Genomic DNA, 14,034 nt, shown 5'->3' with positions numbered 1-14,034 from the left:
AGAAGCTGGAGAAATGGTGAACTTCCAGATCCTCAAGATGTACAACAAACAAAAACACCCCTTTTGCCTGCAGGTTTACTGCTCAAACTCTGCAGATTCACAGTCTCCTTCTGAAAAGAGGATGAGAAATCGCTTTAATTTAACTCACCAAGTTAACCGTGGATTACACTGACGTTTTTTCTTCTTTGCCCATAGCTGCAATTGGTTTAAGACAGTATTTTATCTTTCTTAAGTTGATTTTCTTTTAATTAAATGACTGAGCTAAGCAGGAAGAATTCAAAGCCGGGAAAAAAAGAAATGAAATAGCTTCAATTTTTAAGGACAGCCATTATAGAAATATTAACTGCAGCTCCATTTAAAGTGTCTTTTGTTTATGCTTTGATTGCTTTCTTATTACAGTATTGAAATTGTAAATGGAAAATTACACCATGTTCTATTACATAAGCAACTGGTTTGCACAGCTTGAAATAGAAGGTTTTATTATTAGGTTTTCAGGGCTATGAACAATAGATGGGTTTTATTATACAGTAAATAGCACTTTTCCACTTGACTTTGTTATAACACTTAAAGGGAAAAGGGAGATGCTCCCCTTTCATAAATAAATGCAGCAAACTGTCTCCCAGATTTCAGACAACTGAGCAGCAGGGAAGTAACTTTGGTTTATCTGAACACATTTAACTGACGTGTCAAGGCACTTGATTTTAGCAAACTGCCCAAATTACATTCCTTCCTTTCTGTCACAGTGGCCAACTTGCTGATTTCCCATGTGATGAAGGAAGAAGGCAAAGGAAAAAGATGTGCAGAGACCCCCACAGTGAAATTATTCCCAGGCAGAGAGCACCAACCCCTTCCAGTTCTGTTTAACACCTTTACCAGGGATCTGGGTGATGGGATGGGGGGCACCCTCAGTAAGGTTGTAGAGGACACCCAGCTGGGTGTCAGTGTGGATATGAGGAAAATTCACTTCCCAAGCATTGCCACAGGCTGCCCAGGGCAGTGGTGGAGCTCCCATCCCTGGAGGTATTTAAAAGCCAGGTAGATGTGGCACTTGGGGACATGACTTTAGTGGCAGCACTGGGGGAACAGTTGGGCTCAATGATCTTAAAGGTCTTTTCCAACCTAAATCATTCTATGATTCTCTGCAAAGGCTACATCAACTTGGTATATTATGTCTTTTTTTTTTTTTTACCTATTCATTAACTCAGGGTTTTTCTTTGGAGTCTTAAATGATGTAGATACTCAAACTCAGGTCAGGTATCGTAGCAGGTGTTTGGTTATGATTACTTAATATTTTTATTGCAAATGCCAGTTGTACCTTCTAGAATTTCCTTTAAAGGTACAGGTTCTCATACAGTCTAATACACGTGCTCCAGCAACTTAGGATCAATTTTTCCCAAGGAGATCAAATAAAACCCCCATTAGATAATCATTGTGAAGGTAAAAACCTCATTTGTGGATTAAACCAACCAGTTCCAAAAGGACTAAACAAAAACAGAGCTACAAAGAGCAGTGCCACAAACTAAGAGAATTAAATGCTTTTCACATATTATCTTTCAAAGGAGCAAGAGACTTTGACTGCATCAGGGAAATCTGAAATAGCTGCTTCAGCAAAAGGGTGCTCATTGTACAAGAGAGATTAAATAATTCGTGGTGTTTCACAGTATCTTTAGCATGGAGTCCTGAGCCCTTGCCAAAAATTAAAATCCTTGAATTAGAAGATTTCCCAAACTAGGGAAGATCTTGGCTCTTCCCTTTTCAAGTTACACAGCTTCATAGACTAAAAAAGAAATAAAAATCCTTTGCTTGAATCAGACCTTTCATCATTAATTATGGACTGAAGTAACAATTAAAACTGTTCTTTTCCAGTGTTGTCAGGTAGTGCTGAAAACTCACTCCACAAGTGGTGTTTATCCATCAGCTGGACAAACATCTCCTCAGAAGGAGTTATTACACACTCACCATTACTTTTTGGAAGCACCAAATTGAGTAACACTTCAGAGAAGAACCTTTATTCATTTTACAGGCAGGGAAACATCCATGACTTCCATTATTTTCTCTCTCTCACCACGCTGCCTCCTCTAAGAGCCTGCAGACTCAAATTATCAGGTACTTAATTGGAAAATAATTTATTGACAAGCCATGAAAGGCTCGGAGTAAAGCACTAGGGGATTTCATAGCTTGACTAGGGATAGCTGTAGGAAATTAATGAGCTGAACAAGACCAAGCACATTCAGATGCTGGAATTTGTGCCCTTGAGATTGCTGTTCCCAGGCCAGGAGAGAACACACCTCAGAGAAACATCCTTCCAGGATCACTCATTGCTGCCTCACCTCCGCGAGCCGAGCACGCCGCCAGCTCTTACATAAGGCTCTTGCTCCATCACTGCCACAGGCTGTTGTAAACCATTTTTCTCCCTTTCAATTCAGGTTCCTAGACAAGCAAAAATGCAGAATATTGCCAGAATAGTCTGGGGAATGGGGATTTCTGTTGCAGATGATTAATGAAATATTATTGTTTTGCACTTACAGGGAAATCGTAGTTTCATGCCAATAAGGTCAGGGCCTTAATATGTTATGTGCTCCATATAGATGTACAGAGTGATAGCTCATTTTCTGTTATTACTGAGCCTCATCAGTTTAGAGAGGAATGTTGTAGAAATAGCAACTCTGCACTGAGAGGTGAAACAAACCTTGCTCATTGCAATTCTGGTCCATCTAAATCCACATCTCCACCTGCACCAAGAGAGGGGCCCAAAAGGAAGATGTGGGACTCTCCTTCTGTACATATCAGCTAATCACCCTTCATGATATGCCTCAAATTTCTCTTGGATTAACACAATTTCTGCAATATGTTGTTGAGAGACAGAAGCCAGAGACCCAGAACAGAAAATCCTTGGAGCTGTGTTGAGGCATTTGATTTATCAGCTGTATTTTGAAAAATCATCTCTTCATAACCCAACCTACTCAATACTCACCTCCCAGTTCAGGCTGCCTTGACTTGGGGTAAATGTAGATCTGGAAGATCATGGTTCTAGCTACAATTACAAGGGATTTTACTGCAAATATTTTTGTAGATATGCATATTAAAAAGTACATTACCAGCACCAAAGCCAAGGATTTCCCATGTGTTTTCTCATTGGGTGAGACTCATGAAGGAATGGCATATATTCAGTCCAAGAAGGAGGTTTTTAAAAGCAACAAAGTTCCCAGGAATGGTAAATACTTAACATTTGGAAAATGTTAGTATTTAAATCAATAAATGTTAGTATATAAAATAAAGTGGGAAATACTCTCACCTTTGGCTCTGCACAGGGAAAATGCACTAATCTCATGCACAGATTTTATTTTTTTTCCTTGTCCTAATGACCAGACCCATCACATATAATCTTTCAACTCAGAACATGGAAAAAAAATCAACCCAAAAATCTCTTTTTTAAAAAAAAATTGCCATGAAATAAAGATTTTAAAAAATATTTTTTCAGAGTCTTTCTTCCCAGAGTAGATTTGCAGCCCACACTGATTTGACAGATGAATGAAAAGAAATTAAGGAATCATAAAAATGAGCAAAGTGAACAGCTGAGGTACTGATCACTACCCTGTAGTGATCCTGTAGAAACACAGATTTGCAGGGTGGGAAGAGGTGGGTGTAATCCAGTAAAACAATGCAATAGTGATGAAAAATTGAAAGAGGTCAGAGTCGGAAAGCTTTTGATTTCTTTTTGCACGGGCATTTGTCAAGGCAAGCAAAATCCATTAGTGAGGAGCAGCCTGAGTTTTAACACATCTGGGTCTTTAAAAATGTTAATGTTTAATAGGGTGTGCTCAGGCTTTAAATGTCCCTGATAACAATGCATGGGCTGATAGGCATCTCTGGGGGCTGTAAAGCAGTGGCAGAGCCTTGCAAGGCACACAGGCACTTGGTGCTCACTCTGCTGGTTTATGATGTTATCAGCAGTCATTGATTGAATTATGGCCTTATAACAATCCTTTCCCTGCATTATCCTACAGTTACTGTAGCTCTGTTCACCTGTGTGCCATGAGGAGGTGATGTGACCTTCTCCAGATGAGCACACAGGGTTACTGTGGTGTTTAAGTGCAGGCTCATTGTCCAGGAGGAACTGATGAGTGCCCTGAGCTGTGCCCACAAACTCTGCTCACCTGAAGGGAGTTCTGCCTTGGGCTGCTAGAAAGACAAAGATGTGAGCTGGGAGGAACGTTTCCCCCAGTGCTGTGTGGGATCCTCAGCTGCAAGCCTGTGGCTGCAGGCTGTGTTCAGGATTGCACCCTGGAAGCTGAGAGGTGTGAGGAAGGAGTGGGGCTGAGGGCATCACATTGGGTCTATTCTAAAGCTGCAAAGATTCCCTCCCTCTGGAGAGCTCCTCCCTCCTTTCTCACAGGGCTTCAATCCAGCAGGCTGCAAGTCCATGGGCTCACTGCTTGAGGAAGGGTCTCACCCTATACTGTCCTCACAGTCTGAAGTCTTAGGGAAGGTGATTTTTCTTGCTCTGGCAGCACTCAGCTCTGCTCCAACAGAGCTCTATGTAAACAGCAACAGATTTCCTCCTTTGGTACCCAACTGGCCCCATGCAGGGCTTTTTTCCTTCCCTCTTACTGCATATTATAAAGTCTCAGGAGTCCCAGTAGTCACACCATTTGCTCAGAGAAGAATCTGGCAGAACAGGATATTCTTGGAAATGTCTGGGAGAGGAGGGTGCAGGCCAAGACCTCTCAGCTGTGCAGCAAATCCTGAGATGGATGTGACCATCCAGTGCCCTCCTTTCTTTGCCCACTCTGCCTGGTCCTCTTCTGCACAGGGGAGTTCCCTCTTGTGAAAAACTCCTCTCCTGGTAACAAGCCTTGGAGAGCAGACTGATCTCCAGGCAGCTTTTTCATGTCAATCTAGTTAGAGTTTATTGATTCCCCTTGCCTTTGGCTAATGTACTTTTATTATTATTAATAAATAATCATCATTTTCCCATCAGTGTAGCCTGTACCTGGGAGCCTTGGAGAATTCTAGCAACAGAATTATTAAACTAAAGATTTCTAAAGGGTTGAACAGCAGCACAGCCCAGTAATCTGCCAGAATCTGCAAGTGGGGAGAAAAAATATCCCCACTGGAGAATATGGGATAGAGCATCAAATCAGCCCCTTCCCCCAGAGCCACCATTTCTACAAGTGGCTTCCTGTTCTTGGTCACTTCTGCTTTGTTGTCACCCCCCAAGGATGCAGAGGGTGGGGGTGGCTCTTGGAGCTGTCACCTGGGCACGTGGGCTCTTGCTTGGGCTTGGGACATGACTCAGTACCTGCAGGGCCAGAACAGCTGCCATGTGCTCCTCCTGCCTGGCACCTCCATCCTCTGCCTGGCCAGCTGCAGCCTGATCCTGGCTCCTCCCAGGTTAACAGGATTCAGGATCTCTTTCCCAATCTAGGCAGGATTGCCTGCAGGGGACAGTTTCTCCTAGAGGATGGCATGCAGCTGTTCATAAACAGAGGGAGTCATCACCAGTTGCTGAGGCTTGGCCATCCAGGCACACAATTCTCTGGGCACTAAACTGCCAAATAGTGACTGACATTTTGGGATTGCTGGTAGGGGATTCTTGGGACAAAGACAGTAACAATGCTAGTAATAAAAACCACTGATTTGCTCAAGGAGGTGATTTTAGTGGGGTGGCAGGAAAGCAAAAAGAATCAGAGCTGTCACCTGTAAATAGATCTGCTCCTGTCAGCAATCCTGAATCAGCCCATCTTCATCCCACCATTCCAGCTTCTCCATGTCCTCCCCAAGGGCTTGCTTGCCAGGTACACCCTGGGCTGTGCATTGTTGTGGGCTTTCCCTCCTGTGCCCTGCTTCCTCCATTGCATCACCAGGGGTCCAGCTGAGTCCTGTGACCTGGCACAGTGACAGCATCCAGCATGGCTCCTGTCCTTGAGTTCTGACCCTGAAATCACACAGAGAACCACATGCCCATAACACAGATATTCACTGGAAAACAAACACCTCGTCCCAATGTTGTAGGTGAAATAAGAGCTCTGGATTATGATAATCCATGGTTCAGAATAAAAGAGGGTGTTTCATCTGGCAGGAAAATGGAGCACATCTGGTCTGAGTGGATGTAAACAAGTCTGCAGAGCCCTTTTCTCTGTGTAAAGCCTCTTCCCCAGAAGGTGTGTTCAGGCAATGACAGAAGGGCTATAAAGGGACCCCAAGGTGCTCATACCCTCAGCTGCCTTTGGACATGGCTGTGCAGAGTCTCCTGCAGTACCTGGGCTCCAGCTCACTGCTCTGTTTGGCAGCAGGGCTCTTTGCTCTCTTTTACTTTCTCTCCAGCTCCAAGAAATCAGTTTGCAATTTGCCCCCTGGGCCACGACCTCTTCCTCTGATTGGGAACCTGAACGTGGTGGACCTGAAAAAGCCGTTCCAGTCGCTGACAGAGGTAGGGGCTGAGCGAGCAGGCAGGGGCCAAATGTGCAATTCCTGCAATGAGAAATGCAGCTGGGGAAACAGAGATGTGGTTGTGTTTGCTTTGTGTGGAGGGCAGCAATGAGATATGTGGCACACAGGCAGAACAACTTTACCTTCAGAGGTGCACACACACACACACACACACACACACACACACACACAAACTCTTGTATTTATATATATGAATATAAACCATACACTCCTTTCTTTATACACACTCAAGTGTAGACCTCCCACCCTTCACAATCTACTCCAAACTGTTGGCGTTTTGAGCCCTTCAAAGGCTGCAGGTAAAAGACTTGAGTTGGGCCAGGCTGCTGCCATCAAGAGATGTCTCCCTGCCACCAGACCTCTAGGAAGGACAGGTGGATGGAAGGGATGGAGCAAGAAAAGGCATCATCCCCACAGCAGAGGGACAAACTTTTTTTCCAAAACTAATTACATCTCTGCAATGCACAGCAGAACTTTGCCTCCCCAGCCCTCCCCATGCACACACTGCCCAGGATGGTTGAGGACTCGATGCATGGATTTTATATGTCTAGCTAATCAAATTGCTTTTTCTTACACAGCTCCATGGATACTCATATTTCTAAAAGAGAGAGAGAAAAAAAAAAACCCACTTAAATATTAAAAAGCCAGGGGCAATGTTTGTTTCAGAAAGTGTCTGCTGTGTTCCCACAGGGACCTGGAGACAATTCAGTGGGAATTCAGATTTTATCTGGTTGCTGTAGAGACAGTTGAGGTGCTGTGAGGGACCTGTTACATGCCCTGTGTGTGTGCTGCTTACTGGACACTATGATGGGGGGAAGCTGGTCCCCAGAGAACTCCTTCAGCCCCTTGAGCCTGTGCAGTGGGAGGGCAGTGCAGACACTGCAATCCTCCTGTTAGCTGTGGAAGGAAGGGCACCCTGTGTTGCCAAAGCACAGAATTCCTACAGCAGGCACACAGTGCTCATCTGCCCTGATTTATGGGGCAGAGGGTTGTGTAGAGATCAGTTCTGATGGGCTTCTGGTTCTGAGCTCCTGGGTATGTTTGAGGATGTCAGTATGAAACTATTTATGAACTATTTTTGGCAGTACTGGGGGATTTTATGATACAAACGTCACGTGACAGCACCAGACTAATTTCCCATAATCTACCAAGAAGGTTTATTTGGGCTTTCAGGCCTGCCACATCCAATACTTGTGCTGCTGAGTAAAACCAGAGGGGCTGCCAAGAAGCACTAATGCAAGGAGATGGCCAAAGGAAGGCTCAGAGGCAGCTGTGATTCCCTGCCCCTGGCTCTGCCACATGCTCTGTGAGCTGCCAGGGATGGAAGAACCAGTGCTAATGTTATCTCCCAAGCTGTCTAACCACTGCTTGATGAAAACAAATTCAATTTGTCTGGTGTAATAACAGGAGCTGCTTCTAATCTGAAATTCAATTTGTGGAATCTATCTAATGCATAGAAAATGGTAAGCCAGGCACATCAGAAACAAGAAGACATTTGGAGGGGATGGCTTGTAGTGTGTTCAAATGAAGCCTAAAATACCAAGTGAATGATTAGCTTGTCAAAGCCACCTTTCAGGTTAACAGATGATTCATTTTTAATTTGCTATAAATGCCTACCACTCCTGTGACATTATCTACCAGAATATGCTTCCTAGTGGGATTCAAGTTTCTGGTGGCCAGCAAATAATTCCATAATGACTGCAACACTACCCACCTTGCCATAATTAGAGACAAGTGCTGTCCTGGAAGAAAGAGTTATTGTCTGGCCTTGTTTTTGCAGTGTTTGTGGCTTCAGCCTCAAAGGTGTGTGCATGCCTGCTTGCCTCAGGTCACCAGCACTACAACAAACAGGCCTGCCTGCAGCAGCATTCTCTAGCCAGCCTCCCAAGGTGGTATTGCTGGCCTGCTACTGCAGAACACCACAGGAATGCAGTGGCACTTTATTGACTCCCCTGATAGGAGCAGTGATAGCAGACACCTTGTTGTGCAAACAGGGTGCAAGCAGAGATGCTGGCAATCGATAGCTGCTGCTCACTGCTTGAATTACAGCAGCACCTGGAGATATCAGGCAGGGCTGGGAGGCTCCTTTTGGTCTAGAAACCACCTAGAGTGGCCAGTAGTAGTGTTTGAGTCCAGATCTGGCTTTGAATGAACATATTTATTTACCTTGACAGCTCTCCAAGATCTATGGCAGCGTCTTCACGGTGCATTTTGGACCCCGGAAGGTCGTGGTACTGGCTGGATATGAAACCATCAAGGATGCCCTATTAAATCATGCTGAAGAGTTTGGAGAGAGGGCAGAAATACCCATATTTAGAAAAATGACACAAGGAAATGGTAACTGACCTTTTGCTTGGATAAGTTTTGTCTTTGTTCATTCCATCCTCACAGCAGAGAGTACTGTCCTCTTACAGATCACTTCCTGTGATCTTAGGAGGCACCAGTGTGGAAGAAAATTTATGAACCACAGGTGCCATAAGGATGTTACACCTTTATTTTAGGCATAGCATTCAGCCATGGAGAGATGTGGAAAACTATGAGAAGATTTACCTTGTCCACACTGAGAGACTTTGGAATGGGAAAGAGAACCCTTGAGGTCCGAATCCTGGAGGAAGTAAATTCCCTTATCAAATATTTTGAATCCTATCATGGTGAGTGTCAAGTCTTTCATCCAGAGACAGAGAACAGGTCTAGCAGAACAATAAAGATTAATGAAAGTTTAACTCTGAGCAAATGGTATCTCGTGGTTAAAGTTCAGCATAAAGTGCATTAGGTTATTGAACCAAGGCCTTAAAACACTGAAACAAAATTCCCTGCTATGAATTCTGGGTGGGGAATGAATTTTCTTTGGGAGCTCAGGACTACATTTCCATAGGAAACCAGACTGAAATGAGCATAGTCATTTTGTCATTTGTTTTCATTGCTTGAAATACAGGGAAGCCATTTGATACAAAAATGATACTCAACAATGCTGTATCCAATGTCATCTGCTCTATATTGTTTGGAGAGAGGTTTGAATATGATGATCCAGTATTTCTAACTTTGCTGAAGCTGATAAATCAAAATACTAAGCTGTTGGGCTCCCCTATGGTGCAGGTAAGAGCAAAATTTTATGGATTTTGGGGAATATCCAGTTTCAGCATTTGTTCTTCTGGCCTCCCACATATTTCTTCTTGAGAAAAAGAACATTATCAGCCAGTCAGCCTGTACAGAACACATCTGTGGTTCTGTACCTGCAATGCACAGATTCCCAGGCTCCTCCACTTTGTCAAACTTATTAGTAAAAATAAAAAATCCAAACTCTTCACAAAAGGAACAACTTTACCCTCTTTGAAGAGCAGAAGCACAATCCCAAACCTGCCTCCTTGAATTACAGAAGGAACATTCTATTTCTGCAGAAATCCAGAGCTCCTTGGACTGTAGAAGGGGGGAATTACAGCCTCAAATATCGGGGCATAGGACAAGAGACCAGCAGTGTGATTTGAGACACCAGTATTTGTTCAAAAATGCCAATTAACAGTAAAACTTGTCTTGCAGTTATATAACTTCTACCCATCCCTTGGATTTCTGTCTGGAGCTTCCAAGACTGTGCTACAAAATATCCTTGAATTGAATGCTTTTCTCCAGAAGCTCTTCCAGGAACACAAAGAGGAGCTTAATGAAAATGACTTAACAGGCTTTGTCGATGCCTTTCTGGTGAAGCAAAAACAGGTGCTTTAAAGCTGAGTCCCTTTAAAGCTGAGTGCCTTTCTGTTCCCTTCCCTTAGCTGTGACTTAGCTAGCCCTTAGGACTCGCCGTCTGTCAGGGACTGGCTGTGAGTGGAAACAGAAGAAGTGCAGTGAGCAGAATATATCAAAGAATATATCGCACACTGAGCTGTGCTGGATTCGCTCATGGCCCCACTGGAACTGCTGGTTAAAGGGATTCAGTTATTGAGATATCCCACGAGGGGGAAATAAATTCCCACTCAACACACATAAGGAGGAGATCATCCCAAACCTTCCTGCAAGAATGGTCCTGTGATGAACTGTGTTGCAGTAAATAAATTCTAATTCATTGGAATTTTTTCTAATATTTAGACTTGGGGGTTACACATATGCTTGGGGCCAGAAAAATTCCACACATCATAGGCCCTAATGCTAAAAGACTAAATATTCAGTTTTCCAGCACATATAAAGTCACAGAAGGCTAAAATGCAGATAAAAATGGTGGCAACGCAGTCACATATGGGTATTATTTGCTGTATTATCCCCATGTTTTGAAGGAGTCAAAGAAACCACACACTGCATTCAGCAATGGAAACCTGATGTTTTCAACCCTGGACCTCTTTGCTGCTGGACTGAGACCACATCCACAACTGTGCGCTGGGGGCTACTGCTGATGATGAAATACCCAGAAATTCAGAGTAAGGAGGACACATCTCTTGTGCAATTTATTGTTGCATGCTTAAGGCTTTGGTTGTGGAAGGGAGTGGAACTCATTCACTGTTGCCTAGAGTAATTATTCTCAGTGCTCTGAGATAGCAAGCGTTGACTTTACAAAGGAATTTTATTCAGCTGGATTGCAATAAACCAGCCCAACCAAGTGGGAGAGGCTGAGGAGCAGCCTACAGACACAGTAAAGCTCCCTCCTGTTAATTCACCTGCAGGCAATGGGCTTACGTCACTAAAGGTCCCCTCAGGAGCTGATTCTGATCTGGTTTCTGTTGGAGGTTATGGGGTAACAAAGGTGTGTAGTGAAAGTCAGGCATGAGATGGACTGTAGTGACTCCATTCAAGCTGCCTTAGCTCAACAACAAACCTGAAGGAACCCCACCATGCCCTGACTTACCCACTTCTGCCCTTCCCAGATATTTACAGCTTTCCCTTTTCCTCATCTCTGCCAAACTGGTAGCCATTTCAGTTGCAAGATGAGATTGTTATCAGCTTCTTAATCCTTTCCTCCCTCCAAGGAAAGATTCAGGAAGAAATGAACCATGTCATTGAACCAGGAGAGCTGCCTAAGTTGGAGGACAGGAAAAAAATGCCTTACACGGAAGCAGTAATACACGAAATACAAAGGTTTGCCAATATTGTCCCCATGGGCGTATCCAGATCGACTCCCAGAAATGTGAATTTCCGAGGCTATGTGATTCCTAAGGTGAGCTCTGAGGCTGGCAGCTTGGGCTGCACAGATTACTCACAGCTTTCTTTAAAGCAGATGAAGAAACACATAAATAACTAAAGACATGGTGATGCATGGTTTAATATGTGCTGTGACCCTTTGTCTTAGATCCAGGATAATTACTATAAACATACAATGGATTGTGGTCTGGTACAGTTGTTTGAATCATGATTAACCAGAGACTTAATTAAATCACTCTAGTTTGAATCTTTTATGTCAAATGTGGGACCTCTACCCCAGCACCTTTGTTGGAAGATCTGACTCTGTAAGAAAGGAATGTTTTGTGGTCCAAAAAATAAAACAGCAGTTACTGAAAACAGACAGAGCCACGATGGGGCAGAGAAACATTCCCCAGTTCTATCTGTCATGTCTTATTTGCCTCTTCACATTAGGAAAAAGAACACAGCCTGGCTTGTGTAAGGGAGTGATCTCCTGTTCCATGAGTTTCTTTGATCCCTTTCAGGGTACTGAGATTATTCCACTGCTGACCTCTGCTCTGAATGATGAGTTACACTGGAAAACCCCGGATCAGTTCAACCCTTCCCATTTCCTTGATGCCAATGGGAACTTCATTAGGAGAGAAGCATTTATTCCATTCTCCATAGGTAAGAGGGGTGTGGGTGCAAGGCTAATGGCAGTTCTCCCTGGTTTCAGGAAAGTATGAAAGCCAGGGACACAGAACAGAGGGTAAAGGATTTCTGGTCATTTCTCATTTCCACCATTGCTGTAGGTAACCACCTCTTCTTAGGGAGAGATGGGAGACATGAATTTACTCACAGTCACTGAACAATTTCATACATTTACAGACTTCTGTGTAGTTTGAGACCAAATCAGTAGCACTCGAATACACAGAGAGAAGGGAGGGAAAATCTCCTACCTCAGCAGCCTGCTCCTCCAGACTGTACCTCCTGTTTAGAAGGTCTCAGACATCAACACTAACAGTTACTGTGCTGACCATTAACTTCTCCCCTGGCTGTTTTCAGGGCGAAGGGCTTGCCTTGGTGAAGGACTGGCCAGAATGGAGCTGTTCCTCTTCTTTTCGGGCTTGCTCCGCAAATTTGTTTTCCAGCCTCCTCCAGGAGTGGAGAAGTCAGACCTGGATCTCACTGCTGATGTTGGCTTTACCTTGACTCCCATGCCTCACCTGGTTTGTGCTGTGCCCTGTGAATGATCAAATAACACAGCATTAGAGTAGTGAACACTTCAAGCTTTAAAGCAAATCTAGTTACAGTGGGGGAAAGCTGTCCCTGAGCTTTAGGGGAAAGAGAACACCAGGCACTGTTATTTTATTTTCTCTCATTCATGACATCCTCTCCAACAGCTCTTGCAATGTCTGTATAATGCAAACCCTTCAGACAGCTCTGAGTTCTGCTCTCAGAAACAGTGATTCATTCCTGGAACAGCACATCAGAGATGCTGTTTTCAGGGCAGTTTGAAAGAGTGAAACGCCTTCAGACCTCCTCTGTAGATGTAATCCATCAGAGCTCTCCCCTAGCAGCCTCTATGGGGAATTTCTCAGCCCAAAGTCCAAGCCCTAGAGCAGAGCTGATTATAAGTGGCCCAGCTGGAGACAAGAGACACTCAAAGGATCTGGAAATCTCCTCAGGATGGTTGCTCAGCTGAGCCTCAGACTGAGCTTCCATTGTGCCATACAACCTGCCTTATCTTTATTACAGAGTCCCAGACACAAGGGTGTAACACGGGCTGATGCCAAGACCCAGGCACGGGACAGTTATCAGAAAACATCTAAGTGCTTTGGGAAATGGGTTCTTTCCACCTCACACCAGGCACTTCATGCTGAACAGCCCATTTATGATGGGGCCAATTGAGCAGCTTTCTGCTTCTGCAGAAATGCCTAAGAAAGGCATTTCTACCACTCCCTCACCTCTCCTGGCTTCATGCTGGCTCTGGCACTTGTCCAATCCCTTATTGGGCCATCTTAGATCCCTAACCTGGCAGAAAATGAGCAGCCATGGCAAGGGAAGAGTTTCTGAATCAGCGTGAAGCGATACCAGCCTGGGGCAGGGCAGTGGAGCTGGGGCTGGGCAGGGACTGCCACACTCCAGCACAGAGCTGGGAGAGGCTCAGCCCCTGCTCCCTGCCCCACCTGCACCTCAGGGGCTGTACTTGCTCTGTAGATCTTCTCTACCCTCCACAGAGAGAAAGGATCCTTCAGGGGATGAATCAGCTGCCATAAGGTTGACATTTCTCACTCTCTGCACTGACTGCAGGGTGAACTATTATCCACAGACTCCTAATTCCAAACTTCAGTCACAATTACCAGGGGTGTTGTGATGAATAGGGACAGCATTGTCCATTCAACTGAAAATGGGGCATAAAACTAAAATTACTGTTGTTTAAAGCTGAGCTGTGTGCAAATGGAAGGAAAGAAAGGAGAAAGAATATGAAGGGATGAC

The 14,034-nt window shown here is 44.3% G+C and overlaps 1 protein-coding gene across 1 annotated transcript; it reads left to right on the top strand.

Annotated features, from left to right (window-relative positions):
• The first annotated feature begins 6,235 nt into the window (after positions 1-6,235).
• On the top strand, positions 6,236-12,788 carry LOC118692768 (cytochrome P450 2K4-like). The gene is given in 10 exon segments (XM_036392814.1): positions 6,236-6,433; positions 8,628-8,790; positions 8,955-9,104; positions 9,389-9,549; positions 9,991-10,164; positions 10,719-10,791; positions 10,794-10,859; positions 11,406-11,593; positions 12,081-12,222; positions 12,601-12,788. Coding segments are annotated over 10 exon segments (1,503 nt in total).
• Positions 12,789-14,034: the final 1,246 nt, after the last annotated feature.

The sequence above is a fragment of the Molothrus ater genome, chromosome 16, assembly GCF_012460135.2.
Source record: "Molothrus ater isolate BHLD 08-10-18 breed brown headed cowbird chromosome 16, BPBGC_Mater_1.1, whole genome shotgun sequence".
Taxonomy (NCBI): Eukaryota; Metazoa; Chordata; class Aves; order Passeriformes; family Icteridae; genus Molothrus; species Molothrus ater.
Note: the sequence above shows the minus strand (reverse complement) of the source record. Positions and strands in the feature narration are given on the sequence as shown.